General features: G+C 41.0%; 2 protein-coding genes across 15 annotated transcripts in view; one reads left to right on the top strand and one right to left on the bottom strand.

Annotated features, from left to right (window-relative positions):
- The first annotated feature begins 589 nt into the window (after positions 1 to 589).
- Positions 590 to 12334, top strand: LOC117543369 (putative methyltransferase NSUN7). Its single transcript, XM_034211594.1, has 10 exons — positions 590 to 644; positions 1814 to 1950; positions 2428 to 2580; positions 3175 to 3358; positions 4141 to 4354; positions 5126 to 5269; positions 5361 to 5462; positions 5711 to 5828; positions 8836 to 8956; positions 11285 to 12334. Exons 2-10 carry the CDS (start codon positions 1838 to 1840, stop codon positions 12176 to 12178), a joined length of 2043 nt encoding a protein of 680 aa, XP_034067485.1. The 5' UTR covers positions 590 to 644; positions 1814 to 1837; the 3' UTR covers positions 12179 to 12334.
- Positions 12335 to 12972: 638 nt separating this feature from the next.
- The window catches only part of apbb2b (amyloid beta (A4) precursor protein-binding, family B, member 2b), a 54577-nt gene continuing 43177 nt past the window's right edge, over positions 12973 to 24372 (bottom strand). For 7 of the 14 annotated variants that reach the window (XM_034211591.1, XM_034211579.1, XM_034211592.1 and 4 more), the window contains 7 exons: positions 23600 to 23605; positions 22589 to 22703; positions 20965 to 21049; positions 17598 to 17681; positions 17341 to 17468; positions 16926 to 17105; positions 12973 to 15802 (listed from right to left, as the gene is read on the bottom strand). In XM_034211591.1, coding sequence (XP_034067482.1) covers positions 15632 to 15802; positions 16926 to 17105; positions 17341 to 17468; positions 17598 to 17681; positions 20965 to 21049; positions 22589 to 22703; positions 23600 to 23605 — 769 coding nt within the window. In that variant the 3' untranslated portion in view covers positions 12973 to 15631. The remainder of the gene's footprint in view (positions 15803 to 16925; positions 17106 to 17340; positions 17469 to 17597; positions 17682 to 20964; positions 21050 to 22588; positions 22704 to 23599; positions 23606 to 24372) is intronic. The other 7 variants (XM_034211586.1, XM_034211583.1, XM_034211587.1 and 4 more) reach the window with 7 other exon arrangements.

Below are 24372 nucleotides of genomic sequence, written 5' to 3'. Positions count from 1 at the left end.
CTCTTGCGGGTTTATCACAAGGTGAGTTCCTTTTTTTATTTCCTGCTTTTTAAACACATGTGCTCTCTATACTAGGACAGGTTAGCTCTGAGTGTTAGCGAGGCTTGCTAATGTAAACAAAAACGAGATTACGTCCAAAACACGTCAGGCATTGTTTCTGATAGCAACTTTCTGTGGGTCCGCTGCCGATTTGACATCATATCGGCAGAACATCTATATCCGCTTGTTGTACACCCGTTTTTAAAAGATTTGGGTACGGAGGAAAAGAGAGAGGGTTTTATTTTCTGACGCTGCGTGAGTTCCCCGACGCACCGGGGACACATATTTATGTATAAAAGACATCACAAAGTGCATTTTGCATGATAGGTTCCCTTTAAATGTTGAAGGCAAAGTGTATCTGCAGAAAACACACTTCTTCTCTTTTTTTTTAAAAGAAACTTCATTCACTGCTCCCTGGGTGTAGGTAGACATCTCAAATCATATTTTGGTAATTTGGGTGAATTGGTTTCAATTCAATTGCTTTAGTTTGTCTTATATGTCTTAATATTATATTCTTCCCATTAACAACTTTTCTTCTTCTGGTAGACCGAGATTTACTGGAGGACATCATTGCTGACAGCTGCTTCCACACTTCTCAGCATATTGTGAGTCCCAGCAGATTTGGAATTAAGTGATTAAATCACATCAGCACTTACTTACTGACTGTTCTTCTGTCTTTTAAAGAGCAGCCATGTTATCTATTTCCATATGATTGTGCATCAGTAGGCTATGGTGAAATGAGTAAGGGCAACTGGGATGCAGTTAAAGGCCATTTGTATTCAGATCTGTACACAGTCTGGATGGTTATAGGTGGCAAATGATGCACGCAGGAGAGAGGCAGACGCACTCTCCAACTAGGAGACTATAAATGACGCTATAAAACACTGTGCAATGACACATACATGGGCAATGAGACACACCGTTTGTGTGTGTGTGTGTGTGTGTGTGTGTGTGTGTGTGTGTGTGTGTGTGTGTGTGTGTGTGTGTGTGTGTGTGTGTGTGTGTGTGTGTGTGTGTGTGTGTGTGTGTGTGTGTGTGTGTGTGTGTGTGTGTGTGTGTGTGTGTGTGTGTGTGTGTGTGTGTGTGTGTGTGTGTGTGAAGGACTACTTTATTGAGGGATGGGTAAAACATGCAGAACAGGCTGACAGATCATTAGCTTGACTATAAAGCTGCCACACAGCTCTTTGTAATTCCTCACACCTCTGTACTGCAATATACTTATACCTCCCAGTCCCACACACACATACAAACACAAACAAGAGTTGAGCACAAGGTGTGTTAGTGGCATAGCCTGTATAAAGATTGAGATCTTTATATACAGTCTATGGTTAGTGGCCATAAAAGAAAAAAAGGGAGGTGTGAGAAAATATCTACTTGTCATTTTCCTTAGGGCTGTTATAATCAATATTTTTATATTAACAATAAACCACATGACCACATGTAGTGGGAAAGGGTAGGTTCGCTGGAAAAAACTGTAGGGAGCTGTTTTTATTTTATTTTAGCAAAGCTGCTAAAACCCACTGTACTGCTCTGCGCCAAACAGCAGATAGACACAGTTGGCTAAATGCTCATGAAGATAGTTAAGCATTTACATGCCAAAGAGCAAGATATTGAAGTCAAGCGTCGGAGGAGACCAAAAGAGCAAAAATAGAGAAAAAAATGTGCTTTATATTTGCAAAGTGATCATAAACTTTACTAAAAAGACATGTTGCTCAATATCTGCCGGATTGGTATTCAAGCAATTGTTGTTATTGAGTATTTCTATGTTTTGCAGTCCAGCGACTTGTTGCCACTGGCGATGGTGATGCTGTTTGACTTCCAGGACCGAAGGTTTCTGTCACGTGAACGTCTAACAAAGGAAGAGAAGGGGCCTTATCAGGAAGTCAGGGACCTGGAGACCAGTCTACACAGGTGTGTGTGTGTGTGTGTGTGTGTGTGTGTGTGTGTGTGTGTGTGTGTGTGTGTGTGTGTGTGTGTGTGTGTGTGTGTGTGTGTGTGTGTGTGTGTGTGTGTGTGTGTGTGTGTGTGTGTGTGTGTGTGTGTGTGTGTGTGTGTGTGTGTGTGTGTGTGTGTGTGTGTGTGTGTGTGTGTGTGTGTGTGTGTGTGTGTGTGTGTGTGTGTGTGTGTGTGTGTGTGTGTGTGTGTGTGTATAGATGTTAGTGTTGGCTGGCTTTTACTTTCACCTAATTTTACTATTATTTTCAATGTGATCATTCTACGTCTATTTCCTCATGTCGCAAAGTGTTGTTGTAAATAATGTTAACATCATCTAAAGTTTATTTCTACTCCAATTTTTTAATTGTAATGAAATCTAAAAATCACACGGACTAAAGGTAGGAGAAATTCACTGTGAACTGAGGTTTTTTCATATGCTTGTGTTTATCACAGGTGTAGAACCAAGCTGGCAGCATCTCTAGCTCGCTGCAGAGTGAAACAGAGTCTGCAGAGCGTCTCCTGTTTTCTGTCAGATCCTGTCAGGACCAAACAGCACAGAGCAAAACGTCTGCCACTTTATGCATGGGTCAATACTCTCAAGGCCAGGTGCACTCGCACACACATGCACACACATGCACACACAAGCAAATACACACACAGACACACACACACTGAGAAGGAGGGCCATAGAAAGAGAGCCATGCAGTTATTTATTTATGTCACACTTGCTCCTTTTTCCTTTATTCTTCTGTTCATTGTGCCATTAGGGCTTGTATTTATGTAAACAGTTTCAAGTATTAATTGGAAAAATCCAATGTCACAAGTGGGACACACTTTTTTAATTGCCCTTTAGTGGGGTTTTTTTGGTTTAAATGTCAGTGTCAATGTCAGTATGAAGACAAATTATATAATAACTTATATCAGACTGTTTATAAAATAACACTGAGTTTAAAGTGACAGGCTCTGTAGGGGGAAATTGCAGGTGCAGTATGGGGTTAATGGTGAGTGCAGTTATCACATATCTGAGACCGGAAAGTTTAACATGTTCATACCTTGGGGGTGAAAAGGTGCATCTTGGGTAGTTATGTGAAGCTAAAATGCAGCAACTCTACTCACCAGACACACCTTGAGTGTATTCGAGTCATATTTCCTCTAAACTAAACAATTAATTTAACAGAAATCCTGATATTTTCTCTGTAGTGTTGACGAAGTGTGTGCAGCGTTACAAAGAGCCGGCTTGTGTGATGTGGAGATCATGACAGCCCTCAGTGAGGGGTCGTTCTGCAGAGACCCTCTCTGTCCCGATACACTCGTCTTCTCCCCTCAGCTTCACGCTCTGCTGCAGCACAGCAGCCTCACAAGTACACATGCACTTAACACACAGGTATGTATGGATATGTGTAGTGAGGCGTGTAATTGAGCTAAATATAGGTTACACTCACTAATGGGAAACATGCTTTAATCCTTCAGGGGCTTGTAAAGATAATTTAAGGAGATAGATACATGACTGGTGGAAAGAATACCCGTCAAAAAAGTAGTACAATATTTATAAATCCACCTAAGAGAAAATAAGAAGCAACCAGATATTTAGTTTCTTTTATAAATGTGACTACATTGTTTTCATTGGAGGAAAAAAAAAGAAAAAAAAATCTGCACCAACAAATTAAATTCAGATACTATTCTTTGCTGGCCCAAACTCAAAAATAACTGCAATCCTCTGGTTTGTCTTTTAATGGAGTACCAAGAACATTGTTCTGTGTATGCCCATTTTATTAAAAGCAAAATGACTGATAAAAAAAAAAAAAATAAAGTCCCCAAAATACTCACCGGAAGTTGCCAATTGAATGAACAGAAGGAGATGTTGGTTAACTTGTTGAATCGTTGACTTATAGTTCTTCTTATAAATGTAGGTAATGATCTTTACTTTTAATGCTGTGGGACTCATTTAAAGTGTTGCCCTTCACACAAAAGTGGCTTAGGGCTTTGAAGTATGCTCCTGCTGTGATGTGAAGTTTATTATCTTTGGAGCTGAGTTAAAGAGGTCAGTTTGTTATTAATCTTGATCAGCATCACAGCAGTCGATAACACTGGAGGGCACACTTTCGTCAAGCAGGAAATCCCCCATGCATTGTGAATAAAGTGTGCATCTGTGTATCTATTTTTCAGGACAGGAGTGTGTGTGTGGCAGTGAGTGCGTTACGCCCCCTGCTGTTTGATAACGGTGACGTCTTGGCGGTGGGGTCTTTCTCAGCTGTGACCGTGGCTCACGTTGCCGTGGCGGCCGCTGACCGCTCTGGCCGAGTGTTGGTGTGTGGTGCCGATCACACTACGTCACAAATAGACGAGATACAAGAACTACTCACACAAATGGATATCAAAAGTGAGATCATGCATTGCAGCATCCTATAAACCCTTCTGTTTCAGCCCTGTTTCAAAAGTGCTGATTCTGTGTCTTTTACTTTAGATGAAAATAAGAAGCCCCTCCCCACACCCCTCTGAGAGATATTTGGTTAAAAAAACACAATGGTGCTCTCGGAGGAGATTCAGGTGATAAGGTGGGCGGGGGTTACCTTGGTTGGTTATTGGCTAATGGTTATACAACCCAAATAAACTATGACATCATAAAGTGGCCAAAATCTGATCAGCTCATTTTCAGACAGGTTTTTATAGAAATTGATCAGGACAAAAAGAGAGAGAATATTTTTCCCTGAAACTTTCATAATCTCTTTAAACACGGGGAAATACATATTATATATAAAAGACATGAAAAAGTAGATCTTGCATAATAGGTGACCTTTAAATGAAAAGTACACTTGGATAGCGCAGACCTCGGCCAAGGTCATTCACATCATTACAAATATTTGTGTATATCTGCTCGGTCATTTCTATCCGCCCCAAAGTTTAGTGGGTTCTTCTTTGGCCCGTGCTTCATTCTTCTACTAAGTTTCATGAAAATCAGGCCAGTAGTTTTTTTGTAATCCTGCATACAAATCAAAAAACATAACCGAAAAGATATGTTGGTGGAAGATACATAAAGTCTGTTGATTGACAAGCTTTTACACACATGAGCATTTGAGGAGCCTTTTGGGAATATTTAATTCCAACTGTATATTAGCATTACTTTCATGGTGCTACTTCATGTCCTTTGCAGATGTGCGAGTCCTGTCAGAAGCCTTCAGTGGTTTGGATGAGTGGGACGCCTCTGTCCAGCGACTAAAGGTCATCATCGTGCTGCCTCAGTGTTCCTCCTCCGCGCTCAATGACCCTGTGCCCACCATGCACAGTGAACATGGAAGTACGTATGAAATACATATAAATATTGATCGAGATAGTGTTTTTGCATTAAATGTGATAGAAATGCTAAAGAAGTTCCGTTCTGTTGACAGACTGGGATCTACTGCCGGAATTGTGTCACAGTTCTGTGTCTCGAAGCAAAATACACACAATGGCCTCCCAACAGGCACGACTTCTAGCTCACGCCGTGTCCTGTGAGTATATACTGAAAGCACAAACACACACAATACTATAACTTGGAATGCATATTTTCAGGCAATGAAACACAATACATTACAATAAACAGATACGAAGAATTAAAGCTGGGAACAGTTATGCAATGTGGGACAATACACAAACACACACACTATACATGTGGGCTATACTGTTCCTCTGTATATACAATGCAACACTATAATAAAAGAGTAGTGGATTATTATTTGTATTTCTTTTTTTCTGTCAGTTCCAAAGGTTCAGACAGTGGTCTACTGCACACGCTCAGTGTATCCTGAGGAAAATGAACAGCTAGTGAAAAGAGTGTTAGACAAAACACACACCCATCCCAAACTGCTGCCCTTCAGGTAAAAACACACACACCTGCTTGTGCATGTATACGTTCTCTATATATAAAGTATTTCATTATGCACTTAGATTATTTGTGTCCTCAGGCTCAAACCGTTAATGCAATGGGAAAACTCTAAGCAGTTGGTTTTAATCAACTGCTTAGATTGTAAAACATTTACGCATCACTGTGTACACTGTATACCAAGGCGGTTTTGCCATCACTTACTGTACGGAGGCTCAGTCACTGGTACTTTTTCATTTACAAAGCCATGTTGGATAAACTACCATCTTATATCTGCTCCCTGATCTCTCTGCGAATTGAAAGTACTTATTGCCTGAGATCGCATGCTGTGGTTTTATTAAATGTGCCAAGTGCTAGGACTGTCTTAGGGAAGAAAGCTTTTAGATGTGCAGCTCCACTAACATGGAACAGTCTGCAAAAAGAATGGAAAATTACCAAGCTAGTACCACTACATGTTTTTAAAGCTCGGTTGGATGCTACACAATCAGATGCTGTTGGTACCTGTACATGTGGTTAAATATGTAAATTGTAATCCCTGTAATTTTTCTTCATGTGGAACCTACTGCTGCAGGTCTCCCTTGAAAAAGAGATCAATGATCTCAATGGGATTTCACCTGGATAAATAAAGGTTTTGAATTTAATTGAATCACTCGCCGAACATAATTCAGTACAAGGGTTTGTGGAAGTCGTCAATCTATGTGCATTTAAAGGTAAACTCAACACTGTTTTCTCTAACAGAAAGTGACAGGTGATAGGCAGCTCACAGTGAAGCCTTCTGCTTTAACAAAATATTCACTTTGAAGCTGATTGTGTCGCTCTGTATTTTTTTATGTTATTGAGATTCTGTCTGATTATTAAATTCAGAACCATCCATCATTGTGATAAATGTACTGGGGATTCAACAAAACGTCAATTTATGAAACCAACCTCCATGTCTTATTCTGACAGGACTCAGAGTCGACAGCCATGCTAGCTGCTCTGTGAGTCTGTACTGTATGCTAATGTTAGCATGCTAACAATATGTAGGCTGATTATAGGCAGGTATAATGTTTACCATGTTTATATTGTTAGAATGCAGATGTTTGCTAATCAGCACTAAACACACAATTCTGCAGAGGCAAAACAGATACTGGACAGATTCAATGTGAGTTATTCAGATGTGTCCTCCTTTCGTATTTGTCTGCTTCAAATTGAGATTAGTTTGAGGGAGAACATTGAAAGTCTTTCATTTTAAGCATAAATTATGATTGCAAAACAGCTACAGTCATACTACAGACGGCAGGTAAAAGGACTGTCTTCGTTCTGTAGCACAAACATAATATATTTAGAGTTTATTGGACATTTGTTCACAGAGTATATAAGATAAATTCACAATCTCATTTTAAAACATCCCATTCAACAGCTGCATACGTATCTGAGTGCAGAACTCAAGTATAGTGAGCAGTGAGCTTCATCTCTGAGAATTACAGACGGCAGTAAAGACTGGGAGAGTAAATCATGTCTGTCTAGTATAAATATGATAGCCTATCCTCACATTATACTGTCTATACAAGTGTGTGTGTGTGTGTGTGTGTGTCTGTGGGAGAAAGAGAGAGTGTACAGTTACCAGGGTGAGGACAGTAAAAAGGATCAGCTGTGATTGCCGTGGGGACAGTAGTTAATCCCACAGTCCAGGTGGAGCAGATTTCAGGGTCAATTTCATGCCTGCTGCTCCATGACACTCATTTCTTACCATTCATACCCTTAAATAAATTAAAATGTTATTATGTTTGTAGTTTCTTCACATAAAATGTTTCCACACTTTTATCAACGCACCAAAGTGCCAGGAGACGACCAGCAGCTGTTTCACCTCTTTGTTTCGCGTTGCCTGTTGCAAATGTACTGTAGTGAATAGTTTATACTAGTGAACGCCAGAAAATAACTGTACAGTCTGCAGCAGCTCATACTGCACAAATATCATCTAAAATGCCACCAAACTACTTCTATTAATATGAAAATGTTGTTTTGCGTCAGACAAGCAAAGAAAAGAAATTTGTTCTTCCTTAAATGGAACAGGTCAAGGTGTTTTTATTCATAATTGAATGTCTCATTCCCTCTTGTTTTTCTCGTTTCTTTGGCTTCTATGTTTGAGGGATGGTGGTTATAGCTCCAAAAACATGAATTATCATATACATAAAGGTTCTACTGACTTTTAGGTTTTGTAGGTGTAAGAGGAATGGAGTTGTGTACTTGTAAAATGCTGCCTTTCAGACGGTGTGATCTATATAAGCTTTGCTGTACCTAACTAAAACGATAGACGTTTTCACTCTCTAAATTCATGAATAGGACCCCTGGCAAGAATGATGCTCTGTGCCTCGATTTTGAAAGGTTTGTTTTGGTTTCCACCCAGCTGCAGGAGAATTGCAGTCGGTGCAAATGTGTGCAATTTTCCTGCTTCCTAAAATAACTTTTCGTTGAGAATTTAAAAATGAATAAAGGTCACACCAGCACATCATTTCCATATTTAAACAGAATTGAGAATTGCCAACATATCAAATGTGGAGGGCACTTACAGCAGATGTACAACACACAGTCACCAGCAGTGACAGCTGGTAGTGCAGCAGCCTTTCAGCAGGCTGGTCCTGAGGCTGCGAGCAGCACTAACATCCATAATATACAACTCTGCATATATATACTGTTACACTGCTGTTAAACTAATCTTCGAATACTCTTATTAATGATCATTGATACAACTGTATTAACCACTGACTCAGCGTGTAATTTTCTTGACTGGAAAATGTCACCATATGCCTGAAAACCCAACATATTGAAGTTGCCACATACTGTCCCTCAGTTTTAATAATACATGTCCTGTATTTGGTTTTGTTGGTATAATGTCCTCACTACTGAATAAAGTGTTAAATACTCCCATTCTTACAGTTAAACTTCTCAGAATTTATGTATATATGTTATATCGCATAGCATCTTTTAGTCTCTTTCATCCTCTATTTTCTGTCTCTCAGGGTAAACGGTCCGATTTTCAGCGATCACTCCCAGTCAGGAGACACAACGGAATCAAAGTTCTTTAGGCTCGAAACGTCACAGTTCTCCAATGGCTGCTTCATCGCACGACTGTCCCGACAGGTGAGAGAGAGAGAGCGGGGAACATGTGGAGACTGATGCGAAAAGAGTGAGCGAAGTAGAGGGCAAGGTTGTGTTAGCAGGTTGAGGGGGAACAGAGGGGTGTGTGTGTGCGTGTGTGTGTTGCGACGAGACCTTCTAGAAGTGCTGAGGCTGCATTCTTTTACTGTCTGTCTGCTGGGAGGGAGGTCTGTCGGCTCTGCTTTCTGAGTGTGCACACACACACACACACACACACACACACACACACACACACACACACACACACACACACACACACACACACACACACACACAGCAGCATTATTCCAATACTCCATAAAAAAGAGACAAGTTAGAGATGAAATACAGCCCGGTGGCTGAATCATTTCAGTACTTTACGGCGAAGATGAATGGATAATGCTCTGTATCTTTTTTTCCAGCGCTCTGATCCTGTTGCATCACCTCGTTGCTCCGTCTATTTGCCCCCCTCCCCTCTTTCCTCCCCCTTGCTCCACTCATAAAAAGTACATACACAAGGAAATGAGATGCTGCTCCCTTGATCCCCTGCAGCTTGAAAAAGTGGTGCAGGGAGGGGACCGTGCAAGTATGTGTGCGTGTTTTATTTTCCCAATAAAACACACATGGTCAGGTCTTGTGCACCTGCCCAGTGAAAAGTCAGGCATTTTAAATCTAATGATCATCTTGTCTAATTAAATCGACAGCCCAGCTGCATCGGCAGATTTAGTTACACTGACAATTCAGAGGTGTTTCTCTGCTGCTCAGATAATGAATCGCTCCTGTCAAACTGTGCTGTGATTTAGATCTGAAATACACAACATGTCGTCATACTTTGACACAGATAGAGAGAAGCGGTAAGGCAACAATAACTCTCCTTAAAATCATACTTGTGTCCAAATTTGCTGCAAAACACGAAAAATCTGACTTGTCTGTAAAACACACATCTGACAGGCTGCTATTATTCATGCTTCTCTCGTTTAAACGTTAGGCATTTCAGTTTTATTACAAACTCTCATTTTGCAGCATAAAGAACGTTTTGAGGCTTATAAATGATGAGCATAAAATGCTGTCAAAGCAAAAAAAGAGAATAAAATTGGTAAATTAGATTTAACACTTGAGGGAATACAATATTCTGCATTATTTTTCAGACAGGCAGAGATGGATGGACGGGGAAGAGATTAAGACAGATTTATACTCTGTTACAGATGAAGACAGTGTTTTGTTTTTTATAAGATTTTTGTTGTGCAACCAGTGCCTTTATTGGAGTGACAGCTATGAAAGGGGGAGACAGAGGGGGTTGACTTGAGGCTTCGGGACCAAGCCCAGAAGACAGTATTTTACCAGTGCACATTTAAAGTATCGAAACATTGAGCAAAATGTGTGCATTTTGTTGTTAAAGGACCTGCTGGTTAAAGCTGCCCAGCAAGTTGTGTCCAGCTTCAGTTTGTGTGTCTGTTAGCAGGATTACAGAATAACTGTTGATTTGATTTTCATGAAACTTGGTGGACCGCTGTGGCATGGACCAAGCAAGAACCCATTCCTCAGGGGGCGAATACACATAGTTTCTCTTTTCGTTAACATTGCGAGATTTTCTGCATTTCTGATGTAATCCAAAATCAAATGGAAAATGGCATTGTTGTTTTTTTAAGGAATCTGGTCTAGATTGAAACATAAGATACAACATGACCGCAGAACAATGATTATCAGCCACAGTAAACAGTATGTGTTCAAACCATAGACTGTATAAAGGTTCAAACACATTAGCCGCATGACTATGTGAAAATGTCAGTGGATCCATCCAATGGGAATGACTTAATTGTGTTAACATCTATTTAATGGATTTATTTGACCCCATAAGAATAAGGACTACTGATGTGGGGGATCCCCTGACTGTTTCTGTAGCGCCATGTCAGATCAAAGGATTAATTTCTCCAATACATTATGACTAAATATGTTCAAAGTAAATTACATTCCCATCAGCCTTAGCTTTACTTTTATACTTAGTGCTTATTAGCAAATGTTAGCATGCTTAACTCAAATGTTAAGAAATATACCCTCTGAACATCAGCATGTTAGCTTGCTGACAATGTGGTTAGCATTTGGCTCAAAGTCACAGGCAGAGGGGGAGAAAAGATAAGTGGCTGCTCTCTCAGGATATAAATCCTGCTATCTCTCCTCCTCCTCCTCCGGTTAACATTTTACGGCCGTGGCTCATTAGTCATTTCAGCGTCGTGTTTTGTGGTATATATCTCCTTGGTGCCACCCTAGAGACCTGTTGTTTTAATGTGTTGTGTCTTCACATCAAATCTTAAGCTGCCCTTGTTTTTTCAGGCGGATCCCACTAAGGTAGAAACAGTCCACGATGTGCTGGCAAGGGCAGCGGCTAAAGGCCTCCTGGGTGGAATCATTCCTGAACTATCAAAGACTAATAAAAAGGGGAAAAGCAAGAAGAATCGAGCCGCGTCAGCCAGCAGCAAACCTTCCTCCCCCTCGGGCCGAGAGGGTCAGCTGGGGGAGGGAGAAAAGCCTGTCGCACCTTCACAACATGAAGAGAAGAAAGGTGAGGATGTAGAGGAGGAAAAAGGAGAAGACGAGGGAGGAAAGAGGAAGAAAGTGCTTAAAGGCAGTAAGCGTAAAGTCAAAGGGCGAACAAAACAAACCAACAGGACTACGGCCCCAAAGCACCAGCCTAACAGCAACAAGAAGAAATCAGATAAGGTCAAAGTCAGCCAATCACATCAAAAGAGGCGCCCTACGAAGACTAAACGGAGAAGAATACCTCGTCTCACCCTGACGTTAATATCCTCTGCTAAACCCTCCAGACACTTGTCTCCAATCACAGCCCTCGCACACAAGCTGAGTAATTATGCAACGATCCAATCACAGCAGAATGTCTTCAGCCCCCCCCCTTCTGCTCCACCTGCAGCCTCCAAGCAGGTGCAGAGACTCAACCCTGAGCCTGAAGGAGCAGAGAAAACACTGAAGCATACAGTGAGAGCAGAAAGACCGTTTAAGGTCAGAGGAAATGTCAGACCTAAGGAAGAGGAGGCGACAGAGGAAGTGTTGACGCATACAGATTTTGTCCTGCCACCCATTTGCTCTGCTTCCTGCAGCTCTGTTAGCAGGAGTGGTAATTCCCTCAGTCAGCGTCCCACCAGGACCCCCCACTCTCAGCGCGCCCACATATGTGCATCCTCTTCCTCCATCTATCTGCCTGGATTATAGAAGAGAGATCATGAACACTGATGTTGTGGTTAATAACAATAATGGCATGTTCTGACACTACAGTCAATCATAATGGACTCAAGTTAATTATTTGAAATGATTTAAAACCAAGAAAAATATGATTGTATTGTTAGTTAACTATGAACAATAAATATGTATGAAAAATATGTTTTAAAGAAGTTTTACTCATATTGACATCTCTATTGGTATTTCTTAAAACTACACAAATGTACATACTGCTGCTGAAGTGATCATTCAAGATATAACAAAAAAACATTGAATTGTATAATTATAAAGGTATAGTAGTTAAAATGACGTCATTAAAATACCAATGTTCAGTTTATGTGTATCAATTAGGGCTGCTCGATTATGGCAAAAATCATAATCTCGATTATTTGGGTCAATAATTGATATCACGATTATTAAAAACGATTATCTATTTACTTTGAAAACATCAATTTATTGGAGAAAAAAAATGTGAACAGTATGTTTTTAACAGTTGATTACCCTGAACTTTAAGAATAATTCAACTGAAAAACCAATTAAAAAAATGTTTTATTTGAAAAAAAAAATGTTAAAAAAATTATCGTTTTATTTCTATTACGTTGTTTTCGTAATGGTTGCAAGCCATCATCGTAATTGCGATTAAAATACAATTGAGCAGCCCTAGTATCAATGTTAATTTAACCCCATTCATATTTTCTAACATCTAGTGACTTTATAAAATGTAAGGGGTGGGAAGTACGAGAAGAAAATAGATTTGTCCAAATAATAATCAAAAAGGAAGCCACTAGTTCTGTTTTATAATGCTGTTTATTCTCACAATTGATTACATCGATAAAGTGTACAAATCAGTGAGCAGCAAAGGAAGCAACACATCCATCTGAGGGAAAGGTGTGTGTGTGCGTGTTGTTCATGTGTGTGAGCCTGACAGAGACACTGGGAGTGCACACGTTACTACCATCACCACTCCCAGCTCTCAGTGCGCTGTACAAGGTGAAGATGTATTTATTTTTCTGCGAAGCTTGCTTGTTGCATTGTGATTTAACCAGGGACTGAGACAATGACACCGAGTCAAGAGACTTTACTCGCCCCAACTAATAACATCAGTATATACCTTTATAAAATAGAATAAATAAAATAAAAAATATTTCTGTTCAGTACATACAGTCGTTCTTTCAACCGTCCAAGGGCATGCAAGGCTTTTCACAACTTTCCATTTCTCGAGAAGATCAAAAGAATGCATAGATAATTGCTCAGTTAAACTCAGTATCAACGTAATTGACAACTGTGAAAATGTCCAATCGCCTCTCCTCGTTTCATTATTAGCTCTCGTAATTTTCTTATCTACAACAATGTATATCAGTATTTTACACTTTGGCCATTTGGTGAGCTCTCAAAAAAAGGCATTTCATTAAAAGAAAACTACAGATATTTAAAAGAAAAAAAAGATAGCTTATCACAATGATTAATGCCGAATGTTACATTAAACTGATATTATGTACACGCTCATTTTGTCATCTCATTCACATTTCAACATCCTTGTGACAAAATAAAGTTGAAGTGGCTGTGTTTTCTCCTCACAATCTCAAGTACACTCCTGCTTCCTTCAACACATGTAGGTTAAACGTGGAGTTTTAAAACCTGTGGCAAGAAAAGGAGACGACAAGACACTTTACAGATGTCCCCTTTAGATACTGTTGCCACCTGTCAAGATTCACTTCCTCACATGATGCCGTTTACAAAAAAAGGAGGGGTTTGGCAGATGGTCAATTATAGAAGTTCAGTAATAAGATGTGTCCACAGTTTCTTTCTCTTACAAAAACCATCAGTGGGGCACTGGGAAACTTCATCCTACCTCAAAAAATGACAACCACCATAGGTGTTGTTTCTATGACAGCATTATCTTGACAACACAGATTTTTAACGAGTGGTGTTTTTGTACATTTTCCCTCATCATAGGAATCAATTGGAATAAGGATGGCACTCACTGCTTAAATACTCTAATCTACAGCTTAATGTGTTTTTTATTTGCAATAAACGTCCACACTTATTACCTTACATCCAAGCTAATCAGATACGTGCTAATAAGGAGCTAGCAGTGTTGAATTGAGATTTGTGTGGGAAAAATGTCAGAATACAAACCAAAAGCAAGTGATCTTGAGAAAACAGAGCAGGCGCATTCAAGTGAGCGTAACCCTGGAGACAGACAGATGGCAGCCCAGGAGATCCTGTTAGTCAGAGTCCACATGTCTCTCGGTTGACTTTCCTCTCCAAAAACAGCTGGAGATGAAACCCGCCTCTCAGCTGGCACCAGACCCAGGTACAAAACTCATTCCTCATCTTTTTAGGATTAAGCCTTTCTTGTGTTGCCAACCCCCTTTTTTATTTTGTATTAGTGGACATGAAGTCTCTGAGGAATGGAACTGAGATGGGATTTAGAGAAATATTCTGTCAAATTTCCTCCAGCATGTGTTCCTATGAGCAGCAGCATGCCGATACTTCCTGTGTTTGGAGCAGCAGAGAGTAACACTTAGCCCGACCCTGTCTCTTCCTTCATTATGGCTGTCGTCTGTTGCTTTCCAAGGGATAACGAAATAATAAAAACAGGTAAACAGGAAGTATGCGAAGGATGTTTCGGGTGAAAGGCCACCGCTCGTTTTAGACCCTCCAGGCCGATTCTTGCACATCTTGTCTATAAGGAACAAAGGAAGAAGACAGGAAGTGGCTTCGGATGCGATCACCCCTTCTGTAAGCAGCAGCAGTGTATTGATATTGTTTCTATTAAAAGTTCATGCAGGTTAGTTGAACAGGTATGAGTGTGTAGACTGACATTTCTCTTTAGTCTGTACTTGCTTCTTTCATTTGACTACAGACGCGATGGCTTTCAGGATTCTCTTTCCATTTCAGTCTACTGAGGACAACGAGGAAGAGGGACAGAGGGGGACACGCCACTACAGATTAACAGGACAACCAGGTGCATGATGGGAGGGGGGTCATGCTGGCTGCACAGACACGGATACAGTTAGATCATGGAGAGGTCAGCAGTTTGCAGCATCACACGTGCTGGAAGGAGCTCTTTCTACTTCTTCAGTTTTTGTTTCTCCTCGCTCCTCTGTGGGGGGGGATGAGAGTTACTCCTATGTACACAATCACCACCAAAGATCTCCACTCGGGTGTTTCTCTGTGGTTTGTTTCTTCTCCATAAGTCTTTGTTCATCTTCTTTTTTACGAGCAAACAGATTTGAATTTCCTCACAAGAGCTTGAAAAACTCTTGAGGTGAAATTCCTGTTTCAGTCTGAAGAAGTGACGGGGCTTCCCCAAACCCTTGGGTTTACTGGGTTTCCATGGTTACAGGAGTCTGTGGTGGCGACAGGTATTTGGCAGCAATGCGACTAGTTACCATGGTGACTTGGGGTTGTGGTAGGGAGTCGGTAGCGCTTAACAGTTTGTTACTGCGGCAACTCTGTGACGGGTCTCTTTTGTTTGAGGGTGTCGATGAGAGACAGCATGCCTCTTTTCACGCTGGTCGAGACCCGGCGGGACACAGAGTCTCCGGGGGGCGACGAGCTGCATGCCCTCTGGGAGGGGGGGCGAGCCACCAAACACTTCTGATACCGCAGCTGAGGGAGAGAGAGAGGAGAGAGAGACGTTGTAAATAAGAGAGAGTTACAGCTGCTGAGTATACGGCTGTGAAGGTGAGAGAGCAGGGACCGCCGGCCGCTAGCTGTGATCAATAGTAATGACTGATGAGTCTTGTCAACGTGAATCAGTTTTAGTGTGTGTGAGTGAGTGAGTGAGTGAGTGAGTGTGTGAGTGTGAGTGTGAGTGTGAGTGTGTGTGTGTGTGCGCGTGTGTGTGTGTGTGTGTGTGTGTGTGTGTGTGAGAGAGAGTGTGAGAGTGTGTCCATATTTCCAGAGTTGATGTGTGATCAATAGCCCGGCCAGCAGTCGACTAACCTTGTGACTCAGCCGCAGCAGAGAGGCAGGGAGAGGAGTTATCTCCACTAATGGGCTGCACTTGGGCAGAATCACCACCCAGGGCATTCTACGTTGCAATCACTGACATTATAATGATACAATAAAAACATTTTGAGAGGTATTATGAGTATATTACACTGGTAATGAATTAAATGAACTAATTCATTTTTTAAATGTTTTCTTGTAAAGCAGGAAACAATGTGTAATATATTTTAAAACAACTTGAAAAAACTGAAAACCTGAACTTGCAAGGGCATGCTCCTTCCAACTGATGCTGAACACACACTTATTTACCTTAAGATGGCTTCTTTTGATTTAAATGCATTTTTATAACACAGGGCCCCATTACAACCTGAATGAACCATATAGGTTGGACAGTAAAAATGACATCTGTAGAAACACAGCTTAAACTGAGCTACAGGCAAAGACATTCACTCTTTAAATGTCTTTGACTCTCTGTACTTATTGTAACTGTTGATCTTAGTTTATATAGCATTCGCAACATAAAGCATTTTGCATTTGATCAATTAGGAGTGTAAACCTTCTTATAAGGTGAGCTGTTGTTAATACGATGTTATGCATGTAGTATAAGGTAAGGCCAAAGTGACAGACATTCATAGTAATGTTAAAAATATGCACAATCTACATTTCCTACAATCTAACTTTGCACAATTAAAAACACATTTACTCCTTAACTAAAGCGAGAGTTAGCTTAATGTATAAAAGACGTTTTGTCAGCTCTGTGTTTTCTCGCTCAGTGACTCACCATACAAGCGGCCTGTACGGCCTCTGACACGTGTCCAGCGTTGGGTTCACACCAGAAGACGTGACAGTCGAAACGATGGCTGCCAGCGTCCATGATGAAGGCAAACGTGTGCACGTTTCGCCCAACGCCCATGAAAGAGAGGAAACGAACACGACACTCTACCAGCACTTCTCCTTCGTCCTGGTCGAAAACAAGTGTTGGATTAATGGATATCATAGACATTACAAACATATCTATAATGTACTCAGTTCTGCCTGTCTGATGCTTTCAACATACTGCTATAATACAACAAATTGCTTGTTGGATTGAAACATAAAAGTAATTAAATCACAGTCTGTATTTGAGGCCCTTCTTTTGTCAAATCTATTTGGCACATTGTATTTAAAGCAGTTTGGCTACAGCAGATGTGTCTCACCTTCTCTTTGCTGATGGTGACAGTAGCATCTGCTACATTGAGGTCCACCGGGGTCCAGTCCTCTCTGTTTGAAGATCCCATCAGGCTGTCTATAGCTCCGTTCAGTATGTCCATGCCTGCAGCAGAGCATGTTAGAAACAAACAAACAACAACCATTAAAACCCTTCCTTAAGCTTGACCATTAACATCAACGTTACCACCAACCATGTGCTTAGCCTCTCCTTCCAGTCTGCAGGAGTACTGCGGATCAGACTCACCTATTGGCCGGGCCACAGGCACCATCCCCAGGTAGAGCACCTGGAACCTCTGAACCAGCTCCGTTTTTGGGGTGGGGAACTCTGCTGGGGAGAAGCCACACACACATAAGTGTTTCCAAGAACAAATATTTAACTTTACGTACTGTAAGCAACAATGCACATTTACAGAAGGTTCCTACATGTGGCCTTCAGAGAAAATACCTGGATACTACCATCCTCATGGCATGTTAAACGTAAGGTACGTTTATTTATATAGCACATTTCAAAGTGCTTTACATCAACACATAATAAGAAGACAGAAGAAAGGAACACAATAAATAAACACAATGGAATAACAGATTCATAAAAAACGTGCATAAAAGAGATACAGAATAGTTTCAAAACAACATTGTAAATACAATAGGTGCTAACATACTTCTGGGTAAGCAGCTGAAAAAATAAAGTTTTTAACCTGGACTTAAAGAACTCAGCGTTGGTGAAGACCTCAGGGTTTCTGAAAGTTTGTTCCATTTGTCCAAACTAAAAGCAGCTTCGGCGTGATTGGTTCTGAGCCGGGGAACAATGAGTAAGCCCGCCCCCGATGATCTCAGAGCTCTGTGTGGCTCGTAACAGAGCAGCATGTCCGACACATATTGGGGTCCCAAACCATTTATTGCTTTATAAGTTAGCAATACAATTGTAAAAAAACGCCAATCCAGAGATCTAAGAACTGGGGTGATGTGTTCTACTCTTTTTGTTTTGTTCAGGACTCTGGCAGCAGGGTTCTGGATTAGTTGCAGTTTTTGAAGGGATTTTAAGGCCGGCACTGCAGCGTTTGATTTGAGGAGCTGTCGGCAGCAGGCTGGACCGTTGTTCGGTCTGCTGGACTGATGCTGCGTCTTCGCCAAGCACCAGTAAATATAAATGATAAAGTGCAGCACAGACAATCCCTTTTCTCTCTGACAGAGTGACAGAGAGCCGACGGGAGAGAAAACTGAGTGATGACAGCAAGAAGCTTGTTGTCCTAATGTTTATTACCAAATTAGAAAACCAGTCTAATGCCGCATTTGCACTGCATTATTGCGCAGCGCTCTACTTAACTGGCTCTTTTTTTATATATACATTTACAGTTGTGGATAGTACCTTGTTAATTTGTTTGGTACCACAAGCGACTGATTCGATAACAGTAGTGGAGTTAAAATACTGACCACTGATTGGTCAGAGAGAATTGTCAGCAGCTCAACCAGCATGATATTTAAGCTGACAATAGTGACAGCTATTTTTTTCCTAAATGTTTTTTTAAGGCAGCCTACAAGACCACGCAGTACAAATATGAAGTGTAGATATTCATCTGTTTGGTAGCAAAGGATTTAGTGAGCGTCACGCATAAGATGATGTAATGGCAGTTTCATGTAGGGTCCCCGCAGCTGAGAACCTGTCTACACTGAGGGGTTTCTATCTGCAGGGGAAATTAAATAGAAAAAGGGCCCAGATACCAAAAAACGAGTCTACTTTCTACTGTATATTATGTGATATATATACACAGTATATGTTTAAGCATACCTATCTCTTCAACATTGCTCTACAGCATTATTTCCTGCCACCAAAGTTTTACTTTCTGCCCCCAGCATCTGTTGGCTTGTTACTTGTCCCATCTGCCCGACTCTTCAAAATGTGACATAATGAATCCTTGCACATTATGCTGGGGCACTGGACCATCAAGCCCAACATCGGTAAACTGCAGAAACTCTCAGAAGTTTCCCTGTGGATGGTTTGACCATAAGTAGAGCAACCAAGAAATGATTTTAACCTGTTAGACCCCAAGCCTGTTTTTCAGGTCTCAGGCTCGAAAATGACATTCCCAGAACAAATGACCATATCTTCCCTTCTAAAAGGGTTAAATTAATAATCTTTTCTCTCAAAGTAATGATAAACCTGTGAGTTGGATGTAGAAAAGTCAGAATCAATATAGATGTTTTTTATTTTAAAGGAAATTCAGATTGAACATAGTAAAAAACTGTAAATTATAGTGTCCGTCCAAAAATAATGTTTTACTTATAGTGAAAACTACCCTTGGATGATGGTAAGGTAGACTAAAAGCTTGAGAAATCCAAAGTACAACATATAATAAGTACCCTGTATCAAGATTGATGCAAAACAAGTGAAATTTGACCTTTTTAAGAGAGGTTTAGCAAAATAAACTCCACCTCTGGGGTGATCTGGGTGGAAATGGGCGTTTTTCCGTTTCTCTGGAACCCATTGGTTGATTTTGGTGATTGACATCTCTTTTTGAACGTTAGAGCCAATAGAATCAAAGGGGAATTTCCACATACAGACACATGTTAACAAAAGAAGGTGGGGGCTTTGCGCATGCAGGTTTGCATCAGAGCGAACCTATCTCTCGCTCTGACATCTAGAAACGGAAAAGCAGGTTTATTGCTTATGGATTATCAGAAATCATTTCAAAGGGACACAGACACATTGGATTAACCTATGGATTAACTTCAGCAGCGTTGTTATCGTTTTAATGCCATTGACGACCACTTTTGACCAGACAACGACAAAGGTGAGCCATTTTGCGTTTAAGGGTGTTATGAGTGAGTTTGTGCAAAACGCTATTAGCATTTTTCGCTCATGGCTAATTCATAGGCTCAGCGCTAGCTTTGTGGGTTTAAAAAAAAAAAAAAAAAAAAAAAGATCCGTTAGCGGAGTTTCTTCCCGTTACATGGATATAAAACATTCATAGTTTATTAAATATTAAGAAACCCTCAGACGCTGTTTCCTGCAGATGACGCGTTTTTCCCCCCGGGGGCGGGTCGATGGGGTTCAACAGGTTAAGAGAGGGTGCCTGCTTCATTTCACGTTATTCTACTGATTGCCAGCTGGCACTAATATAAGATGCAAAGAGCCGAAGCCAAGAAAGAAGAAGCGACTGAATATGGATGATTAGAATTAGAGGATTCAATAAAAAGACAGGGGAAGGATGTGCACTCAACAGAATGATCAGGCTTAAAAAACACAGTGTGTTCTGGTCGGTAACAGCAGACGTTAACCTTTCTCTGTTCACAAGAAAACTCCACAGGGTGCCTTTAAGGCCCAAACTCAGTGATGGTTGTGGCTCTTTTGTTAAACTGAAGACTCTAAAATGAATTATTTATGAATCAAACCTCTAAATGCAGATGTTTGGAACCTGTCTTGACTTTGAAGCATTAACAGAGGACATTGGGATGACAACCCTTTCAGCTCAGACTAATGACCAGTTTAAATGCATGCAGTGTGCCAAAGAGGTGATGTCTTCTCTGCGTCTATTGATGTACGTCACGTGTCACATCTCACACACACACACACACACACACACAGGCTGACAGAGGTACAGTTTGACGCCTACCTTGTAGAGGGAGATCTAGTCCTGCCTGCATCCTGTCGTGGAGAGAGCCTGCCATCGCTTTGGCATTCTTTCGCTCTGTCATTATCTGGAGGAGGGAGAGAGATGGAGAGAGAGGGGCAATAAGCAGAAATATCAGGAAATGGCGTGGAAAAAAACGAGCGGCTAGGTATTCCTTGGCAGAGACACAGGGGAGGAGACAAAAAAGAAAAATGTGTGATAGTAAAATAGGATGAGGGAGGGGAAAAAAAAGATGAAAAAGTCGAAATGGCTCAAGAAAACCTCAAGTAATTCCCCCCCCGATAGAGTCGTGTTGTCTATTTATTTACACACACACACACACACACACACACACACACACACACACACACACACACACACACACACACACACACACACACACACACACACACACACACACACACACACCACACACACACACACACACACACACACACACACACACACACACACACACACACACACACACACACACACACACACACACACACACACACACACACACACACACACACACACACACACACACACACACACACACACACACACACACACACACACACACACACACTGGTATGAGCGTTTCCTGCAGTGCAACTCACAGAGAGAAATGCATCTTATAAACTCAAACCAGACAAAATCAATCACACATACTGCTGGAAATACCACACATAAATAAAACGTGTCGTTAATCAGAGAGTTTATCACAGCGAATCAACAGCTCAACAAACCCTGCTGTGAACAATTCGCCACTTTCTTTGTTCATCCTTTTAGTGTGAAGTTTCCACACGTTCTACCACATACTGTGTTGAAAGTAAAATGTGAGAAATTCGGTGTTAGCATGAACGATAAGAAGGACGACAAATGCATCTAACTCCATCTTTTTCCTCTAACTAAAGACACTTCAGGGACACACTGTTCAAGTCAATGGTCATCACAAAGTGTCTGTGGGAAGCTGAAGTTATTAAAAAGCCTTTTTAATGCTACATGGAATTGATTTCGACACCAAATTATGAGTCTACATAAATAAAGAGGGGATTTAAAGATCTTCTCCGACACGGAATTGGACTTCCAAAGCTATAAATGTGTTTTACTGGAAACAAAAAGAAAGTCCATTAATTCCAAGCGAGTTCGGTGAATGAAGCAGACACAATAAGAAACATGGTTTGAATACGGTTCTTTGAGACCCGTCTGCATTCTCCTGTATTCATCCACGAATACATTTGCAGTGCAGAAAGAGAGCTCTCTGATAACTGTGATTTAGGCGAAATCTGTGATGTTTGAGTGAAATGTAGAGTCTTTAGACTTTTGAGGACTGCAGATACTCTCTGCAAATATTATAATGTTTGTTTCGGTTGTGGAATAGTACATAAAAAACATTAAAAAAATAACACATGATAAAACAAATCATCTTGAGGCTGGACAATTTGAATATTTTCTGTCTCAGGTACAACATCTACTTGTGATTGAGTAAATGTTATGAAATATAATGGCTGTCAATTCCGTTTGTTGGGTTTTAGTTTGATCGTCGACGTTCCTGGTCAGTAGAAAATGCATTTTAATTTGAATCTATTTGCCAAATCCAAACCTGGTCTGAAGCACTCACCCGGGAGCAGATCTCATGCAGGCTGGTGGCGATGGCTTTGGCTGGCGTGTCACAGCGGAACACATGACATTTCAGGATCCTGGTGTTTTTATCCCGCGCCACATATGCAAAGTCCCTGGGAAAGAGAAAAACAGAGTGTCAAAAAGGAACAACAGGGAGAGGAAAAAACACCAGGGGGATGAAGATGACAGAAGAGATGGTTGGACTAGTTTCAGTTCTACTCAGAGACAAGAGAATTGTATGCGTGTCATTGGGTTCGTGTGTTCAGTTTCAAGACTGACAGCATTTGGAGACAGATGAACGATGAACTGACCTTTATCAGTCTGATGAATACAGGACACACACAAACACACACACGCACACATGCAGGTCGATGGACCCTAGAGATCAATAAAGCAGCGAGATGCAAGAGAGAGTTGACTGAGTGACAGCAGGGAAGAACTTTCCCCTGGGCCCAGTGGAGCCGAAAACTATTTAAGCCCGCTGAAGAGAGGGAATGAAAACAAAGAGGAAAGGGAGCCGGAGGGAAAGTGGAATGAAGCTGCAACACATTAAACCTGTAAAGCACGCACACTCAAACACACGCTCGTACACACATACACACAAACGATGATTTATGTCAGCAGGAAATGCACACAAATCGAAATGACTTCCTTCAAGCTGTGTGCTTCAATATGCCACGCAATAGGAAACACAGGCCTGGGGGTTAACAAGATTTCTGAGTCCAGCTCCTCAGGGGAAAGTCTCCTGAAAAGATTCCCATTTGTGTGTTTGTGTGTTTTTGTGATTGCGTGTGTGTGTGTGTGAGTGTGTATATTTCAAAAAATGCCTGTAGACAGACAAGGACAGAGGAGGTCATCGTACTCTCCCTACATCTGTGAATGTGCGTAGACAAAGCTTCAGTACATCATGATCCACTTTGAAGTGGAGAAAACTGAGACGCAGAGGAAATTAAACAATAAGGAATGACGGAGATGATGGAGAGATACTGAAAGAAAGGAATGTGTTTACCTCTCTCTGTGTCCAAGGAAGCAAGGGAGGAAAGGAAGCAAGTTAGTAGGGATAAGACACTTTTAGCCCCTCCTACACACACCAATGACTTACATATTCTGTATGTGCCTTTTATTACTTATTTAAAAACTTCCAAGCAGTGCAGAAAAGATATAATGCAAGTGGGTTGAAGGGAGGCAGCAACGCAGTTTGTTATGCATACTTATTATATTTACAATATCTCAAGCTACTGACAGCATTTGAATAAGGTATTAGAGATGATGGAAGAACAGCAGGACAGAGAGATGTTGTGGATGGGCGCAGTTAGCTTTAATTGGCTGCCAAAGGATTGTGTTTCCTTAAAGAAATAAAAGGAAATAGACTGGCAGTTTCTCAAAGACACATAAAATAAGTTACTGAGAGAGAAGTGAGTTAGAGTAAGTCATATAAGAGGAGAAAAGTGAAATACTGGGAGAGGAAATTGGTATTGAACTGCAACATTGTACACGATAAATGTAAAAGCGGAAATATGTGGGAAGGATAAAAGACCTAGATGAAGATAAAAGACAGAGTGGGAGAAAGAGAGAGTGAGAAGGGGGTGAGGTTTCATTTCAAATATAATCTTATCATCATGCAGACGCCCCTGAAAATGTCAAGGTTGCTGTGGGAATCTGTAATCTCTATGGCGATAATGAGTTTCATGGCACATGGGGAGAGGGGGAGGCACCGGGGTACCGCTCTGTCCTGACACAACCAATCCAAGGGTCCCAAGGGTAGAAGTGTGTGTGACAGAG

The sequence above is a fragment of the Gymnodraco acuticeps genome, unplaced genomic scaffold (assembly GCF_902827175.1).
Source record: "Gymnodraco acuticeps unplaced genomic scaffold, fGymAcu1.1, whole genome shotgun sequence".
Taxonomy (NCBI): domain Eukaryota; kingdom Metazoa; phylum Chordata; class Actinopteri; order Perciformes; family Bathydraconidae; genus Gymnodraco; species Gymnodraco acuticeps.
The sequence above is the reverse complement of the archived record's forward strand: the minus strand, read 5'-3'. Positions and strand labels throughout refer to the sequence as shown.

What these genes read in the sequence shown, in the direction of transcription:
- LOC117543369 (XM_034211594.1), top strand. Translation starts at nt 1,838, where the DNA reads ATGGTGATGCTGTTTGACTTCCAGGACCGAAGGTTTCTGTCACGTGAA. An exon ending in CTGGAGACCAGTCTACACAG is followed by an intron (nt 1,951 to 2,427) that starts GTGTGTGTGTGT and finishes TGTTTATCACAG; the next exon opens with GTGTAGAACCAAGCTGGCAG. An exon ending in CATGCACAGTGAACATGGAA is followed by an intron (nt 5,270 to 5,360) that starts GTACGTATGAAA and finishes TTCTGTTGACAG; the next exon opens with ACTGGGATCTACTGCCGGAA.